The following is a 20,191-nucleotide window of genomic DNA, read 5'->3' as shown; positions in this document are numbered from 1 at the left end:
TCTTTGTGAGATGATTGTGAATCTTCCTAGGCCAAGATGCCTCTATAATCATGACATGAATGAGCTCCTTCACTTCCAACCAAACCTTGCCTGTTGCAGATAGCCATGAAACCCTAATTTCTGATTAAGTGCAGAAGCACACTCTGAGAGCTCTGAATCTTTCACTGATGAACTGTAGACCACCATAAGATACCTGGACCACCTTGAGACTTGTATATTTGGAGAATGAAGTTAAATCCTCTGTCTTGCTTTGTGTGGGCTCCTTCTGTTAAGGAGTGATCGATCAAACCCTGATTTCCCAAGTCACTGATGCAATATGCAATGAGTATGACCTAGTATGATGCTAATGCAGTGTGAAACATAATCCCATGCTTCCAAGAAAAATGAAGGGTAAATTTTGGGGTATTACACCCATTAAGCGCTCTTTTAACATCATTAGCTTTACTACATAATCCTAAGGTTTTTTGGGTGCAAGAATTAGCCTCGTTTCGGTTAGTTTTACCTCTCCGTACTTGTAACTTGGTAGCATTCATCCTTGTATTCAATATGTTACGTCCATTCACATGAATTAAAAACTATTGTCTTATTATTAAACTTTAGGCTTAGCTCACCCAACTCCATATCAATCAATGTTTTTTTCTGTAGCTAAGAAATGTCTTCCCAGTATCACTAGAGCAGCATACTTTTCATTTATGTCCACTATCACAAAATTAGTTAGAAATACCAATTCATCCATTTTAACTAGCACATCTTTGATAACCCCGTAAGGATGAGTAGTTGAGAGATCGATCAATGTAAGAGTCATATTTGTATGTTTTGGCTCCCCCAATTTCAACTTTTTTACCAACGCAAGAGACATTAAGTTAATGTTAGCCCCTAAATCATAAAGTGTGTGTGGAATTTTAACTTCACGTATGGTACAAGGTATGGTGAACCTTCCTGGATCCTTTAGATTTGGTGAAAGTTTCCTTTGGATTATAGCACTACACTTTTCCGTCAAAACTACATTCTCACCCAACGTTGATTTCTTCTTTCTTAACAAAAACTCTTTCATGAATTTAGCATACTCAGGTATTAGTTCTAAAATGTTGTGAAACGAAATACTTACTTGAATTTTGGAGATCATTTCTTTGAATTTTTTTAAAACCCTTCACCCTCTCCGCCTTAGGTTTCTTCTTTACGATTAGGTAAGGTGGCTTGACATAGTAAGGTGGTTAGGGACTTGGATCATTGAGGAATTGTTTCTTTGTTCTATTCAATGGTGAGTTTCTATCTATCTACTCATCAAGTGTATCCCCCCCCCCCCCCACACACACACAAAAAGTATTCACTCGTTTTTTCACTCACCTTTTTTTCTTCTTCAACTTCTCCCTCTTTTTCCATCTCCCATGTTTCATCTACTTAATAAATATCATTTTGATTTGCTTCTTTTCTTATAACACTATAACTATGCTCCGAAAGTGGTGCTCTAATTCCCAATGCAATTTTCCTAGAAGTATCATTCTTTTGATTGTCAATAATGTTACCCACAAATCCTCCACCAGAACCTGGTATGAGATGCAACTTGTCAAGATAATTTCCCTATCTTCATTTCTAATTTTTTTATTGATTCCTCATGATACTTTCTCATGGTCTCATGTTGCTTGTTTACCTGTTCAAAACCATTATGAGTCATCTGGATAAATTTATTCAAAGTTTCTTCAAGTGGCAATGGTTTCAGCTGGAATGGAACTCGTTGTGCTTTCCGAGTTCCTTTGTTAATTCCTTGTATTTTTTATTGACAGTAATTTTGGTAAAACTAACTTATCTACAACATATTGTATAAGATTTCCTAACATGTGGTTGTGATATCTTGTTTGAAATAGGATGTACTCTTGGTAACGTTTGTGTTTAACTGAATTCAGAATATTCGAGGAATATTAAGCTTTCTCATGTGACGTTTGTGATTGAGGAATAAGAGATTCTAACCGTGGTTAAAAGATTCTGTTTTCTAAACGTTGAGACATTTTAGGAAACTTTTGATTGATAACCTAATGTTGCGCAGCTGGTTCATGTGGAGTACAATGCCCAAATCCAGTTCGTTATATGGCTATATATATAATGTCTTAAAACCTAATTGAGTACGGGAAAGAAAAGATAGTTGATTGTATTAGGGTTTGAGTGTACGTGTTATTTGTGAGCCTCTCAAATATCATCCTGATATATGAGTAGGACTGTGTTAATTGGTTATAAGAATTGTCAAGCACTCATAAGCTTTTAAGCATTGATTGATTGTGTATCTGTGAAATGTGACTTCTGAATTGTTTAAGTATCATTGTTGTGATTGATATGGAGGTGAGAAGGGTCTCACACCTAGGATCGTCTTAGGTAAAAGTTAAGCACGGGTAGTGATTAAGGTGTTAATTGTAAATTGGAGATAGTTTGCAGAAGGCCTACAAACTAATACTATTTAGTGAATTTCCTCCCTGGCTTGGTAGCCCCCATATGTAGGTGTTGTTGTACATCGAACTAGGTTAACAAATTTGTGTGTTCTGTTATTTTATGTTCCTTTATATGTAAGTTGTCTTGTTGTTGATCAAATAACAGTGTCTTGACATCTCATAGGACATTTGATATCTGCATACCAGAATTTCAGCCTTGATTAGCATTAGATGTTTGATAAGATATCAGGGGGATTGAAAAATAGTTGAATTATGTACAATATTAAACATATTGAATTAATCAACAAAGTAAGAATTAGACAAATTTGATTAAGGCCCTAGACTAAGGGAACGTGTATTTAAAATCAACATTTCTAAACCTTAAGGGCAAAATGATCAGTATGCCAAAAATGAATTAATATCAAATTAGTTTCTAATCATGCAAAATTTAATCAATTAAATCTAAACAAATCTAATTAATTCTAATTCCTAAAAGAAATTCTAATTCTAAAAATCTAATTATAGTCTAATACCTAAATAAACTAATATTCTAAGAAACTAATATTAAACAAAAACTTATTAAACTAAATATTTCTAAAACTCAATTAAACTAATATTCTAAAAACCTATTAAGCTAATTACTCTAATCAAAACCTATTCTTTTAATTAATCTAATATTAATATCTAAACCTTAATTTTCTAATTAACCTTAATTTTCTAATTATTTCTAAAATCTAAAATTAACCTAAAATTCTTGATTAAACTAGCTAGAAATATAATTAACCTCTAATTTCCTAATCTAATAAAACTAATTATCATGAGAAAATAAATAGAATGATTAATCTAGAAAAACTTGGGGGGTGCAGGCCCAAAAATGGTGGAAGACAGCAAACATAAGTGGTTGGGCCTGGAGCCCCAAGCCCAGGTGTTAGATCCATGCTCGTAGGGGGGTGTAACGTATGGCATGTGGTGTATGAAAACAAGTTTGGGCATTAAGCCCAAACTGAACAAACCAGAAGAGAAACGGTTCAGGCTCATGGTAAAGAATGGATCCAGGTTTAAGATTCAAAAGCGTGAAACGCAGAAGCCGCGTATGAACGTTTGCGTCTTCAATTCGATTATGTGCACTCTCTCCCTTTCACTTCAAAATTCCGATATTCGATATCCCATGAACGAAGCAATACGAGAAAAATCCGAAATCGACGCTTCATCGCCAAACTCCGCCTAAAATCGAATTCTCCGCTCATCTCACCAAATCGAGCTCGATGAATTCATGCCGAAATCAAGCTCTCCGATCAATTGGAAATGAAATGAGTCAGTTATAAATTCAAATTGAAATGAAATTGAGATGTAATACTTAGTTGGTTTAATTATGTTAGTTAAACTCTGTCAGATTTAGCGTTAGTTATTGATGATTTTCTGTTATGAAATTCAGTTGAGTAAGTCATGTGCAGTTAGAATTCTAGTATGCCAATTCTCTATTAGTTGTAATGAAGTCACTTTTATGTTCAGTTAAAAAATTATGCAGGCTGATCTGGTTTAAATTTTTGGTTATATATATTGATCGAGCTGCTTGGAAATATGATGATCATACTGTTTATGTACTATGTGTTACTTGATAACTGTTAGATGAAATTCCAAATTATACTAAATGAATATGGTGCTTGAATCACTCCTTCTTTAGTAAATGATGTAACTTCTATTTCCATATTGCATGGTGAATGGTTAGTGAAACCTAGTTAGAAACTTGGTTCTTTTAACTTATTAGCATGAATTGGTGGTTGTATGTGGTGATTGAGTTTCTAAGAATGGTTAGAATTGAATTGGTTTGAGGTGTTTGGAATGTTATTTGTAAGTTTGGAAATGGAAACAAAATTGAAATACAAATCGAAATGTAATGAAATATAATTTGAATTGGAAAGTTGGAAACATTTGGAAACTATGGAAAGTTGATGAATTGTATTGAATATAATGTTTAATTTGAATGAATGTTTGAATAAATGACAATGGATAATTATGGAAATGGCTTAATGTGTATTGAATGAATTGATAAGTATGACATTTTGAATTGAATTTGAATCTTTGTATAAAAAATGTTCATTAAAAAAAAGGTTTAAACTCACTTGGTTTAAAATTTGAACAATGGTTGGTTCATGGTTTTATGGTGCATGTAGTCATGATACAAAATGTTTGAACTATTTTATGTAAAATGTTTTTGCATGTATGGTATGAACCTTGAACAAATATCTTTGATTTCAAATTAATTTTTTGATAAAAAACCAAATCAAAGTCCCATTTATTATGTTATGCCTTATGAATTGGATACCACATGTTAAAAGTCTTAGTTCTATACAAATTGGTTAATGTGAAAAGAACAAAAATTAACTAAATGAATCATGATCAATGTTATTATCTAGATAAATCATAGCCATTGATTATTGTTAAAATGATATGGAAATGGTGTGCTAACAAGATAAGTTAGGTTTAGAAAGATCATAATTGGAATGGTTGACTTTGGTCAACTGGTTGACCAAAAAGTCAACAATTGACCACTGTCAACTAAGATGCATGAATTAGGGTTTTGGTACAAATGAATGTCATGATTGCAACTTTCATGACCCATAGCCCTAAGCATAAGAAAATTAGGGTTTCACCCTTCTTGATTCCAAATGATAAGCAATCACCACAATCCCAGGGGTTGAGCCTCAAGTCAAACCCTAGATTTCAATAGGCATAAATAAACACCACCCTTGAATCTATGAGATTATATTAACATGATGCATATGAATGAAATATGAATGTGGGCAGATGAATCTCAAGTTAAGGGTTGAAAGAAAAGATGAAAAGGGGAGGAAAAATTTTGGGGTACAATAGTGCCTTACCTCAAACATGTGTTCATCGGACATACTACAACATGTTTAATATATCAGTACTAACTATAATAATCATTGTTATAAGTATTAGTAATAACAAATGTTTCATACCTTACAAGCCATAAGTTAGTGAATGTGCTTGTTCTATCAATCTTCCTTCTAATGTTAGGAAAAATATCATTATGAGAGACATTTTGAAACCTCATTCTGTTGTTTTCCCATCTCTTCATAGTATAGGTTTTGATCTCTTCCAGCATAGTGACTAATGGTTTATCCCTTAAGTCAAGAATAACACCATTAAAAGACTCTGACATGTTGTTGAGAATAGCATCACACTTGTTAGTTATCCTAAAATATGATTTAATCCAATATCTTGGTGGGGTCTTTATCATATGGAGATATGCATCTTCACTGATCAATCTCATTCCCCCCATCTCTCTTTCCCAAGCTTGTGAGTATGTTGATTTTCATCATTCCCTATAACTTTCTTCAACATCTTTCCAGGATACCTCTTCCTGAAATTGTTACACAAATACCTTACACATAATCTTTGTTCAACATTAGGAAAAAGATCTTCCACTGCAGGTGTCGCTCCCTCGAGATGGACGCGGAAAAATGTCGTTCGAACAGAGTCGCCACCGAACTTTATTCATTCCAATGAAGGAATAGGAAAATATCGATAAAACCTTTTAAAAAATAGAATGATGGTCGTCACAACCATATTCGGGTTCGGGAGTGGATTACGCAAGTGGAAGATATTAGCACCCCTCGCGTCCGTTGTACTCAACGGGGACCTCTTAGTTCAATTTTGCGATTTGAGTGTTATCTGAATGTTGTTTGTTTTCTTTGAGTTAATAAAAGATTAAAAATAGAGATGTGTGGCAAGCTCAGAAGGGGAAAAGGGAGGTTTTTTATTAGTGTGCTCGTGAAGATACATCAATCTCCTGCCTACGTATCCTTATGGTGCAATAAGGAAATCAGAGCATTCGTAGTTCGGGGAACTACGATTGATTGATGTGCTTTGTTTTATGAATGACTGTGTAGGTCGGTGTTCTAAAGGCTAAACGTTGGCTTGTCTACTCTCGGTGGAGGCTCTAACACTAGTTTGTTGTGCGCATTAGAAAGGATCAACAATGTTCTTTTTGAAAGAAGGGTTTTGGTCACGCGGGGGGTGACGAGTTGAGTTAATGTGTTTGATGTCTTGTTTGACTGGTTTCGATCGCACGAGGGCGAGAAAAGAGATATATTTGATGTGTTGAGATATTTTTGGTTGGATGACGATTACTCGGATAGTCGAGTAAGACAACTCGTATCCTAACAGTCGGGAAAGGGAATAGAAGACTCTAGACCACTTTCTTTTTCATCCTTAATTATAAAAAATGATTTGATAATAATTAAGGTGTCTTGAATGGATGACGAATACTCGGATAGTCGAGTAAAACAACTCGTATCCTAATATTCGGAAAATGGAATAGAAGACTCTAGACCGCTTTCTTTTTCATCATATTGGTTATGAAAATAGGTTTATGTATGGTTGATATATTTTAGAATGAATGACAAGTACTTGAATGGCTAAGTAAGACAACTTATATTCAAGCATTTGAGGAGAGGAATCGAAGGCTCAAGACCATCTCCCTTTTTGTATAGTTTATTGTGAAAATGATTTAACTTACGGTATGAGTTGGCGGAAAAATGACAATTGTTCGACTGACCAAGTAAGAGAACTCGTATTCAAACAATTGGGGAGAGAAGTTGAAAACTCAAAGTCATCTCCCTTTTCATTTAGCTTATTATGAAAGTGTTTGATTTGATTGTGCTTAGGTGGATAGAAGTGACGACTAAGAGAACTCGTATTTAAATAATCGAGGAAAGGAATTGAAAACTCAAAGCCATCCCTTTTTTCATTTCCAATTGAAATGGTGTCTGATTGGGATTGGGTATTTTAATTTGGTTTGAATAAAAAGGCTCGACATTGGATCGAGGTTTTAAATTTGTGTTTTCTAAATAAATTGGGTTTTACTTTAGTGAATCGATCATCTACTCGATTATTCAATAACCGAATAGGTCTCATTGTAAGAAAGCCCAAGAGTAAGCTATGTGAGGTTGATGGCGATGCTAAAAGCGATCGACTTATAAAGGTGTTTGAAAATGGGAATGTGGGATTAATATTAAATCTAGAATTGCTTGGTTTTGTTTTGAAATTGGTTTGAATTGATGATGAAATTGAGGTGATTTTTTGGTTTAAAGTGATCTTGGATTGATGATGAAATGATTGCGAAAGAAGTCGATCGTCATTTAACTATCGAAATTAATTACAATGCAGTTAGATCGGTTAATTAAGATTAATTATCGCTTAATAAAATTAACTAATTAAAAAAAAAACTTAATTAAATAATTTAATTTGAATGAAAATGGAATAAGTAACAATATGGATTTACAAAACTATGTGCTCAAAAACCGGTTTGTACGAAATGACAACATGGTTAATGTCATTCGTGAAATCATAACACGGTGAAATGTTCTATTAATTTATTGCGACTTTGGGGCATAACGACATGAGATTGTCGAATCCATGGATAAAATCCGATTAAAAAATAAATGACATTATTTATTATAGCAACAAAAAATCTATGATACTTTATGCATTATACATAATAATAATAATAAAATCAGCGGATGAATTGAATTAAGATTATTTACAAGCGTAATACAAACATAGGAATAATCAATGAGGTGTAATTTTTATATTAATCCTTCCTCAACAAAATATCAAAACCAAAAATGATACACCACCATTCTAAGCATAGAGCAGTAAACAAATATTTTTTGCCTTTTTGAAATCTACCAATTCTCTATGAAACAAATGACCTATGGATATTTAGGGAGAATGATAAGAAATTATAACAGCAGGAATTGAAACTTTGGCAGCAAACATATTAACATAATAATGTGTCGAAATAAGGGCCACTTAAAATTATTTACAAAATCATTGCAATGTCGACATCAATCACTTATTCCTACATTCTATCATGAAACAAATGGAATCGGAATCAATTTATACAGGAAATCCAATGCATAATGCAATCATATACCGAAACAAACAAAAAAAGAAAAATTGTACGCATGATTCGATAACCAAAACAACATCAGAATATGAACCAATTGTAATCAGTGTTTTCGGTTCAAAAGATTAACCAAAGCAGAACCGTAAGCGCTATTTGGCGTGTTGTTTTCGCAGGCAGTGGAAATAGGGCGTCAATGTCTCAAAGTGCTTGTTGAACTCGAAACTCCATAGTTGGTGAAGTAAATCCAGTATTTTTTAATCTTTCGTCCAAACCATTACCTGCATAAATAAAAGAATTGAAACCAAACAGCCGTCCAATTTTAGAATACCTTGCCAACTCGAAGCCACCCGAAACAGAGTTGGAATAAGAGGCTGAGCTGTTGTTCGATGTTGGTTCCGTGTGGACGAACAATGTAAGGTGCGAATGAGTTTGGTTGATGGCGGCGATGTAGTGGAGGAATCCGACATTTCTGCAGTGAGGTTTTTGTGGTGTTTAACGGCAGATGTGGACGGGTTTGTGGTGTTCGGAGAGAGTTCGCCGGCGGTTGAAGCGGCGGAGAACGAAATGCGTTGTTTGTAGAAGAGGAGCAGATCGGAGGCAGATATGTCGTCGGCGTTTGATTGAGGGAGAGAGATGAAAGGTCGGCCGGACGAAGACGAGTTACGGCAGAGGTATTTTGTGAAGGAGGGTGAAGACGGTGGTGATGAAGTTAGAACACGGACGGAAGTGTGAAGGATCCGTCGGTGAACGGGTTAGGGTTGTAGGAAAATGAAGGATGGTGGTCGTGAAGGGTGCGTGAGAAGCGGAAAGTACTTGGTTGGGCGCGTAATCGCGGCGGCAAGCGGTAGCGATGGTGGTATCGAATCGTGGAAGACGGAAGGCGTTTTGGTGAAGGTTGTGTCGATGCGATGAAGGGTTTTGTAGTGGTCGTGAAGTGAGCGGCGGTTGACGGTGGGGATGAGAAGCAAATTTTGAGGGTTGTCGAGGGTGGTGGCAATGGAGGTAGGAGGGTGTAGTTGGAAGGTGCGTTAATAGCGGTGGCGGTGGGAAGATGCGGCGCCGGCGAAGGTCGTGTTTTTGAGCGAAGAAAAAGCTTCTTCTTCTCCCTTTTTTAGTTTTGTTGTTTTTTTGGAAAGAGACTGAGTGGTGGGATATTTTTTGAGTGAGTCACGCGAGTGTGTGATAGGAATGAGATGAGAGTGAGACGCGTGAGTAGTGAGTCCCTTTGGAATTTCTTTTTTCCGTTTTTCGTTGGCAAGAGAGAGAGAGAGTGAAGTTTGAGAGAGGGATACGTGTGGGTGGAGATTCTTTTAGAGAGTTTTTTTATTTTCTTTTTCTTTTTGAACGTTGAGTGTGCTACCAATGGCCAACTGTTCTTACCGTTGGAGGTAAGTGAGTGGGGTTCCAACTGTCAAATATTACAAAGGATCCAATGTTAAATCTTATTTTATTTTATGTGAAAACAATTACTATTATTTAAAAAAAAAATTATATTAAAAATTTCTAATAAATATTTTGATTTAAATAAATTCAAATTACTTTAGTTGAATAATTGAATCAAGAAAATTAGCGACCGATCATAAGTAGAAGTCGGATATAATTTTACTCGAAAAATTAAATCGGGCACACTAAAATGGCCAACACAAAATATACTTATTGAAAAAATACAGCGTTTCTTTAAATTTGAAATAAATTTTCACCGGTTAAAAGGCTCAGGCGGTTCAAAACGCAGCCGAAACAGTCACTGAAAAATATAACGATCACACCAGGTTAAACTACGTGAACCGTAGGTTAATAATACTGACATTTGCAATCTTAATTTTGAAATTTTTTACCCGCTGATTTTGCATGTTCTCGAGAAACGATTTAACCAATTTGTCTGTATTTTCAATAAATTCATTCCGACTGATATTTCAGGTATTATTCATGATGAAATGCATGTCATGCTGTACATATGATGCAAATTAAAAAATGAAATCAAATACGAAAATTTAAAAATGCCCGGACAAAATTGGGGTGTGATAGCTGTCTCTATTTAATTAACTTGAACTAGAAGGTAAGAATGACAACAGTCTTCATACATTCGTGGTGGAAGGTAATTAAATACAAAAGACACGAATTTTGTCCTTTAAAATGCAATGGAGAAATGCCAGAAAAAAATATAATGAATTCTACAGCACCAAGGTAATACGGGTAGAACGTCAAGTCAATGCCAACCCTCGAGTCGACACTCAAATCTTGCAAAGACTATTATTGATGTGAGGACAACAACTGGACAAGTTTTCTGGCACCTAAAGGATGACAGTAGAATTGATTGTCATCACCAAAAGGATGATAGTAATTCACCATGATTTTCAGGATCGTCATCACCAAAAGGATGATGGATAATCCAAGCTTCAAAGGTAGCCATCACGAAAAGGATGATGGTGAGATAAATAACCAAACCGAGAGTATAATATCAAGGCTATCACCAAAAGGATGATAGTTAACTCATCAACTTTAAAGATCACCGTCACCAAAAGGATGAAGGTAAGATCCAACAACAAAACTTGTTATCACCAAAAGGATGATAATAAGTCGATAATTATTGTCACCAAAAGGATGAAGGTAAAATTTAAACAAACAAAACTTGCTATCACCAAAAGGATGATAGTAAGTCATGACAACTCAAATGATAACCATCACCAAAAGGATGAAGGTAAGAACAAAACTTCAAAACTTGTTATCACCAAAAGGATGATAATAAGTCGACAATTTAAATGATCACCATCACCAAAAGGGTGAAGGTAGAATCAAGACAGAAACTTATTACCACCAAAAGGATGATAATAAGTCACAACAACTTAAATGATAACCATCACCAAAAGGATGAAGGTAAGAACAAAACTTCAAAACTTGTTATCACCAAAAGGATGATAATAAGTCGACAGTCACCATCACCAAAAGGATGAAGGTACTACAAACAACAAAACTCGTTATCACCAAAAGGATGATAATAAGTTATAACAATTTAAATGATCGCCATCACCAAAAGGATGATGGTAAAATCAAGACAAAAACTTTTTACCACCAAAGGGATGATAATAAGTCACAACATTAATGATCACCGTCAACAAAAGGATGAGGGTAAGATCAACAACAAAATTTTTATTGCCAAAAGGATGATAATAAGTACATAACTCAAACGATCACCGTCACCAAAAGGATGAAGGTAAGATCAAACAACAACACTTGCAACCACCAAAAGGATGATAGTAAGTCATAACTACTTAAATGATCACCATCACCAAAAGGATGAAGGTGAGAACAAAACTTCAAAACTTATTATCACCAAAAGGATGATAATAAGTCAACGATCACCATCACCAAAAAGATGAAGGTAAAATTAACAACAGAACTTTTTTTACCACCAAAAGGATGATAATAAGTCATAATAACTTAAATGATAACCATCACCAAAAGGATGAAGGTAAGAACAAAACTTTGAAACTTGTTATCACCAAAAGGATGATAATAAGCCGAAACAAACTCAATGATCGCCATCACCAAGAGGATGAGGGTAAGATCAAAACAAAACCCGTTATCACCAAAAGGATGATAATGAGTCCATAACTCAAATGGTCACCGTCACCAAAAGGATGAAGGAAGGATCAACCAACAAACCTCGTTACCACCAAAAGGATGATAATAAGTCGATAACTTTTACGGATCACCGTCACCAAAAGGATGAAGGTAGGATCGAACAACAAAACTTGTTATCACCAAAAGGATGATAATAAGTCGACAGTCACCATCACCAAAAGGATGAAGGTACTACAAATAACAGAACTCGTTATCACCAAAAGGACGATAATGAGTCAACAATCACCATCACCAAAAGGATGAGGGTGAGATCATAACTTCGAAACTCGTTACCACCAAAAGGATGATAATAAGTTATAATAACTTCACAAATTGCTGACACCAAAAGGATGACAGTGGGATTGAAATTTCCCAAATGTCACCATCACCAAAAGGATGATAACTTAAACCAAACTCCATAATTTCTATCACCAAAAGGATGATATTTAGATTGAACTAGACGTCATCACCAAAAGGATGATGGTTAGATATAACAACAAAGATTACCATCAACAAGAGGATGATGGTTGAACCAAAATGACAAGGATCCCTATAACCACAAGGATCGCTGGCACCTAAAAGGATGACGGTAAGCTGTAATAATTGCAGAGGTCACCATTCACCAAAAGGATGAAGGTTAGGCCATAACTTCAAAGATCATCGGCACCAAAAGGATGACAGTAAGATCAAACAACAAAACTTATTACCACCAAAAAGGTGACAATAAGCTTTAATAAAGATAGGTCTCCATTCACCAAAAGGATGAAGGTTGGACCAAAAACTTCCAGGATCTTTGACATCAAAAGGATGACGGTAAGATCACAAATGTCAAGGATTTACCATTACCAAAAGGATAACGGTTATTGTAAATGGGGTGATGATTAATATCATTCCTCAATGGTATTTCACCAAAAGGGTGATAGTGAGAAAAATATTGGAAAAATAAGGCTACTGACAAAGTTCAATAAACCCAACTTGTTGGGTAGTATTGGAACATTACTGGGTAAGACTTGCTTGGGGTATCAACAACAAAAGGTTGCATAACCAATATTCTCTAGGGAGATGTAGTTTCTATCAACGAAATGTTACAGGAAACGACTCATTGAGGGACGCTCAACGCGAAACAAAGTAGGGATTTAAAGAAACACTTATTTTGACTTAGCTGAGGATAATCGTCTTATCAGCAAAAGGTTGAAGGATGTAACTCAATGGGGAAAACCCGATAGTATGGTAGGAACTCACTTAGAGGAAGTGACAATGACTCAACTGAGGGTTGGCCTGGATGCCTACGACTAAACCTTGGATCTTGATTCGTGCTATATGCATAAATGTCATGTATGCGTTATGTATGAGGTGATCCATGTGATGCATGTTTGAATGCAAAGGATGATTGGTTTGTTTGGAATTGGCCCCCCTTTTTTCAAAGGCGATGTATTTTTGGATACCAATGCTGGTTGAATTTGTTTCTATGAAGGTGCCATCAAGGTGGGCTTTGGCTTTTCTTGGTAATTGTCAATGTGGATGAACTATTGATTGGTGACATGATCTGACTTCCCGACACTCGTTAGTTGATGATGTGATGACAAAAAAACAAATGTGGATACTCTCGGTGACCCAAGTTTGATTTCTTGCTGATACTTTGTGTCCTTGCCCCTAAGGCGATCTCGATTTCTTCTTCTGATGCATTTGGCCAACCTGTAACTGAGCATAACGACTTGATCAATGCATGATGGTTATGCTTTTGTCGTGCCCTAAGGATTCTTTTCAGGATGTGATATTATACTGGCGTGAACTTTCAACATCTTGGTTGTGAATTCAAGCAGTCACTAGTGTCTGACGCAAGCTGCTTGACTAACTTGGAGATATGAAGGGAACTTGCCCCTTGCCACTTGTCTTGCCCCAGTCTGTAGGATGTTTAATGGGATTATCTTAAAAGGAAACTTTTAGGAGTGACTATCCCATGACATGGTCTGAGTTTGTTTTTTCCAGCTCCTAAATCTTTGTAATGGTCTGCCCCTGATTAGCTTTTGACGGACCTGCCCCAGACGGACTGAGTGTTGAAGTATTTTTCCTCCCTGATCAACCGATGCCCTGGAGATTTCCCTTACACTTAACGTTTCTTAAGTCAACATAATCAAAAGATGTCATGCCCCTGATTTATGAGATGGTCTTGATTTGTGTCAGCACCAACGATCAAGTGCCTCTTGAATTGCCCCTTGTTGGAATTTTCTCGATGTCAAGTACTGACTGATAATTAAGAATTGTTATCCAAGAAATGGTGATTTTAATGCAATAGTTATGCAAGTTTTGAAAAACAATCATTCATTTGGAGTGTTGTGGTAGTGTGTGACGAGTGGACCGTGAGTCCAAACGCGGTGTTGATTTTGCTAGCGGGTGAGTGATATAGAATATTAGCAAATCTCTAGGAGTCAACTTACACAACCTTGCTGTAATATGCTTTCAGAATAAACCTTACTTCAATTAGGTCTTTTGAGGGTTGTAACGTGGCTGGGTTCATGGTTATTGAAACAAAAGGATATAAGGGTCAAATTTATTTTAACCCACCCCTTCTTCATGATGATCTCCAATCCTACGTTCAGTTAAATCAACACATACTTTACTTTTTGTGAGAGTTCAGCAGTGTAAGATCTCTTGAAATGACAGCCATCTTATTTTGCTTTTTATGAATATTGGTGACCTTTTGACTTTGGTACAGTGGTCACGGATTCTTATTTTGGTGAGGACTTTTATTGTCTCTTTTGATTTTTTTTGTTTTGATCCCTAACTTTTGCATGGACCGTTTGTTAAAGCTTTAATCCGTCGGGATTGCCCCAGTTTTTGCCTAAGTCTCATTTTAGGGTGTTGGACTTAGCAGGCTCTTTCTTTGATTTTCTCTTTGAAAATTGTGACTGCCAAGTCATTCGTCATTGAAGAACAACCTACATAAAATTTGGATTTGTATAGTTCCTTCGACACTTCACGATGTGTGCGAAGAATATCATGTGATTGATCCTTGCATGGGATATTTCATCTTGTAATTTGAATGCATAGTCAGATTAACTGAACACTATCCTGTCCCAGGTTAAGCGTAAGGGTTTGCAGATCCGAAAGAAAATCCTACTTCTAGGATCGAGGTGGTTGACTAGGGATTAACTCCTTATCTCTCCAGTGTTTGGGGATTTGAAACAATGCTTGTACATCATTAGCAGGATTTTATCCGAAAGCATACAATAAGCAATTATGAGTATTTTGTTTTCGTCATCCTCCTTCCAACGTTTACTAACAATAGTGATAAAGAAGGTGAAGTGGAAAATATGTGTTTGTGATTTGCAAATGTGATAGATGAGTGAATATGAAAGATTGATTCAAAGCATGCATAATCATCCAATTAATAAGACCAAATACAAATAACAATGTTTAAAGCATACAATACTTAAACAAACAAGAACAAATTACAAAAGTGCAAAATGGTAAAACTGGCATAATGATTGCCTTCATTCAAAGAAACGGGACTTCATCTCTTGATTTACTAGCAGAATTGCTCTGCTTGTTTAGGCCGATGGGAAATTTTATCTTCGAGCTTCACTATGCTCTGCATGCTCCGACATGGGATTCGTTGCAACATTTGGCCTAACTGGCGTGAAAGTAACTGCCTTACTGTCAATCAGGTCTTGGACCTTGTGCTTGAAGGCCTTGCAATTTTCCACTGTGTGCCCTGGGGCACCCATATGGTGCTCGCAGTGAGCATTGGCGTCATAGCCTGGTGGATAATGTGGAGTTACATGTGTTAGCTCCTTCAAAACAATTGATCCATCCTTTAGCAAGTAGGGAAGGATCTTGTTGTATGGTACCGACAATGGATCAAAGTGTCTTTCTGGTCTCCTTGCCCTCTACTGGTTAGGTTGACGTTGTTGTGGAGCACGTTGCTGTTGATTTTAATGTGGATGCTGGTAAGCTGGCTGTTGATACGGCTACTGATACTATTGCTGATAGGGTTGCTGATATGGTGGCTGATACGGTGTTGGGATGACAGCGGCAACCTGATGGTAAGGTGCAGGAACATATGGATGTGTCCTATATCCTCCCCCTCCCATTACGGCATTGGTCTTCCCTTCTGGCTTCTTTGGGAGATTGGGATAGGGTTTCTTCATCCCGCCTGAAGCATTGGCAGTGCAAGGTAGCTTTCCCTTCTTGATCTGGCTCTCGATTCGTTCTCCCACGGAGACAACCTCAGCAAAAGTTGGGAAACTGGATCCTACCATTTTCTCCATATATTGAGTATGAAGAGTTCCCATAAACATATCAATTAGTTCTTTGTCAAGGAAAGGAGGTTGGATACGAGCTGCTAGCTCTCTCCAACGCTGGGCGTATTCCTTGAATGACTCATTGTTGCGTTGAGTCATATCTTGCAGTTGGGTGCGATTGGGTGCTAGATCAGTGTTGTACTGATAATGCCTAAGGAAGACTTCAGCAAGATCTCTCCAAGACTGGACTTGTCCTCTCTCTAGCTGCATATACCACTTTAAAGATGCCCCACTGAGGCTATCTTGGAAGTAATGAATCAGGAGTTGATCATTACTGATGTGGTCAGCCATCTTGCGACAATAAGCTCTGAGATGAGTCCTAGGGAAGCTGATCCCTTTGTACTTGTCAAAGTCCGGGACTTTGAATATTTGCGGAATCACGAGGCCTGGTACCAAGCACATATCAACGGCGTCCAAACCGAGAGTATTGTGAACCTCCAAAGACTTGAATTTTTCCTTCAAAGCATGGAGTCTCTTAACAGCTGGGTCTAGGAGACCTCCAACAATAGGTTTGGCGGGTTGTGGCATGAAGAAAGCGTCATATGGATCTTCATCACCCATCATGGATCCATGTCGAGCAGACATAGCAAAATTCTCATGGGGGTTCACATTGTCCATTGGGACTGGAATAAGGATCAGTCCTCCTCTAGGCTGGGCATGGTTACCATCAAGGTCAGTTACTCCAGGGATGCTAAGCGATGGTGATCCAAATTGAGCGGCAACTTTTCTGGCTTCGGCGCTAGTCTCAGCATCATTTTCCTTCTAGACTAGGAGCAACATGGTTTCAAGCAAACGGTCCATCTTCGCTTGCATAGAGTCAATGTCTGCCCTCATCGAAACTTGGTTTTCTTCAAGTTGTTCGAGCATCATCTTGTAGTTGCGGCGTGTCTTGTACCGGTGTCGAGTAGTCAATGTTACTGGACAAAGGGTAGAATATGGTGTAAGTTTTTGTTTCTAGACAATGATATGCAAATGCGTGAAATTTTGCCATGTTTTTTTTCCAGCAAAGGTGTAGCGGGGTATTCGTTACCTTTAGATTTATTGACTAAATCAAAATAAAATCATACAATTCGAGTTGCCACTACACTTCTATTTATCCAAAGGAAAGGTTAGAAAGCGAACAAAAACCGAGAAGTTTTATCGAATCAAAAACTAATAAAAATGTCAGAGATCGGGGTAAGGGGGTTGGTTATGCAATGGGAAGGTTTTAAGCACCCAAAACATCCTTAGTACTCTAAGGGAGCCCTTTTCACAATTGTTGTAAGGTAGGTTGGTATTTGTGAAAAATTATTTGTGCAAACATGATTGGGGAGATGAGCGGAGAATGTACAAATTATTACAATTTTGTGTTTGAATGGATAAACCCATTGCCTACGTACCATCTTAAAAAAGATTAGGAACAAAACCTCGTAGTTCAGGGTAAAAATCTCAAAAGAAGTTGGTGAATTGATTGGTCCAAAATCCTTAAGATCTTTTGTTATCAAAGGGAGAAAACTCAACCTAAACCAACAATCCACCATGTGAGGATAGCTTCAACATGCTAGTGAGGGGTTAACCCTATAATAAGCATGGAAGTCTTATAGTCCATCACTAAGGATGTAGGTGAGTAGTATATCAGCCTCAAGGATAACTCAAACCTAATAGCTAATGTTTATGAAAAGTTTTGGCAAAAGTGGCCATTGAAACCACAAAAATAATTGAGTGAGTTGTATTTACCAATGAAAAGTATTTACAAAGTATGGTCAAAGTTGACTTAAGGATTCAATTAAAAATAAGTGTTATGAAAGGAAATTTGAAAATCAAAGCATAATGCTTATGTTTCTAATTTTGAAAACAAATATTAATGTTTGCACAAAAGTTTTGGCTTGGGTTAGAGTGGAAGGAAGAAGAAGAATGGATAAGTCCTAAACATACAAAGATGAAGGAAGAGAAATAAAACCACAAATCGAGTTCCCTTCTTGAGATCATAGTGATGATCCAAGTAGCTCCCATCCTTTGGAATATCAAGCAAATAGCAAATAACTCAAGCAATCAAGCACACAAATCAAGCTCCTAGGAATCTTTCAATGGCTTTTGTATCTCTCACTTTGAGTGCTCATGACAATGGTTCTTCTACTTTGGCTCAAATGTTTGGGATCCCTAGCACAAGAACACACAAATAAAAAAGTTCCACAAAACAAATAATGAATGGACAAGAGGGAGTTAAGACTTTGACCCTTTCAATGTTCATCTTCAAGCTTTAAGCATTCTAAAGGCATGAGGCCTAGTTGCTCTTTGACATTTTAAGCATTCTAAAGGCATGAGGCCTAGTTGCTCTTAAAACTCCATTAGCTTAGGTAAGGTCCTAGAATCTAAGTCCTTTGTCCATTTGCATTTGGTTTCACACAATCAAAACAAAACAAGCACAATAGTATATACACAATTATGTGCTCAAGTGAGCAAAAGGCAAATTGCATTAACATAAACATGAGCTCAAGTGAGCAAAGGGAAAGAGCAAATGAATTATATGTACAAGAATGTTAAATTGCATAAAGTAAATTGCAAGAATTAAATGACTTGAATTAAAAGTTAATGGTCAATAGTTAGTGTTAGTGTGCCATAAGGTAATTTAGCGCTATGTTAAGCAATCGTAAGTGGACTAATATAGTAGTCACACCTATCTGAGGCCGGTCAATAAAAATATAGGCAACAAACACAAGTTAAAGACCTTGACTAGTAAGACAAGCTCCTACAACTTGCCATGCCAAAAGAAAAGAAGAATTATCTTGTATTGATTTAGGTTTTTTGCTTGACCAAGAAGCAACCTATCCTTAATGCAAAGCCATTCACTTGATCCTTGATCAAGATGAATTAGATTTGAATCAAGAAAGGTTAAGCCTCTCATATGTCAAGGCTAACCACCAATCTTTAACTCATTGATCACAAAGAAAAAGATGAAGAAGAAGATGAATAAGAATATACATGAATTGAAATTCAAATGAAGTAAGCAAAGTACATTGACCAAAGAGAAATGGAATCAAGGTCAAACAATAGTGAACAGAAGCAAAATGAAACTTAGAGGTTAAGAAACAAATAAAATATTTTTTGGTATTTTTGAAAATTAAAATAATACTTGAATAAAAATAAACAATTAAAGGTCAAACTTCAAATCCATTTCAAATCAACTTTGAAAAGTCCAAATGGATCATCCTAAGTCCAACAAGGTCAAACAAAGTTTGACAAAAAAATTCAGCATTTTTAGAAACCAGAAACTATTTTTAAACAATTAAAAATGAATAAAAAATAACCTAATTGAACTAAAATCTCAAATAAATCTAAAATAAATCTCAAATAAATCTCAAATCAATTAATAAATTGATCAAAATATTTTTCATAGATCCATCATCATTCAAAGAGGTTAAGAAAATATTTTTGTATTTTTTGAATATTGGAAACTATTTAAAATGAATTAAAAATAACCAGAAAAGAGAAAATTCACAAAAAATATCAAATGATAAAATAAAAAATATTAAAAATCATTTTCAAAAACTAGAATTAAAAAGGGAAATAATGCAATTGGTCCCATATTTTTTGGAATTAAAATGAAAGAGTTATGATTTTTTGAAATAAAAGGGAATAAACAAAATAAAAGTGAAAAATCATAAATAACAAAAAAAACCACACGCGTTGGATCCAATTTCATTAAATGACCTGGCAGATCCAAGGGTTCACATGCGCGCACTCATCATATGCCTTAGTCAACTGAGACACACGAGGCATTTAAAAAAGTCATAAGATCTGATGGCTATGATATAAACTGGAGATAAGATCCAAGGGCTCAGATTTAATCTGGCAAAGAGACGGTGGTGTACACCACCGTCTTCTCCGGCGAGCTTGCAGATTCCGGTGGAAGTTGCAGACATGGAAAC

The 20,191-nt window shown here is 36.1% G+C and overlaps 1 protein-coding gene across 1 annotated transcript; it reads right to left on the bottom strand.

Annotated features, from left to right (window-relative positions):
* Window positions 1–622: 622 nt before the first annotated feature.
* Window positions 623–1,126, bottom strand: LOC127107199 (uncharacterized). Its single transcript, XM_051044493.1, has one exon. It carries the CDS (start codon window positions 1,124–1,126, stop codon window positions 623–625), a length of 504 nt encoding a protein of 167 aa, XP_050900450.1.
* Between the last annotated feature and the right edge of the window lie 19,065 nt (window positions 1,127–20,191).

Source organism: Lathyrus oleraceus, chromosome 1 (assembly GCF_024323335.1).
Source record: "Lathyrus oleraceus cultivar Zhongwan6 chromosome 1, CAAS_Psat_ZW6_1.0, whole genome shotgun sequence".
NCBI classification, from domain to species: Eukaryota; Viridiplantae; Streptophyta; class Magnoliopsida; order Fabales; family Fabaceae; genus Lathyrus; species Lathyrus oleraceus.
This window is presented reverse-complemented; position numbering and strand designations above follow the sequence as displayed.

Bases quoted from the DNA above. Each gene is read 5' to 3' on its own strand.
- LOC127107199 (XM_051044493.1), bottom strand. From the start codon at position 1,126: ATGATCTCCAAAATTCAAGTAAGTATTTCGTTTCACAACATTTTAGAA.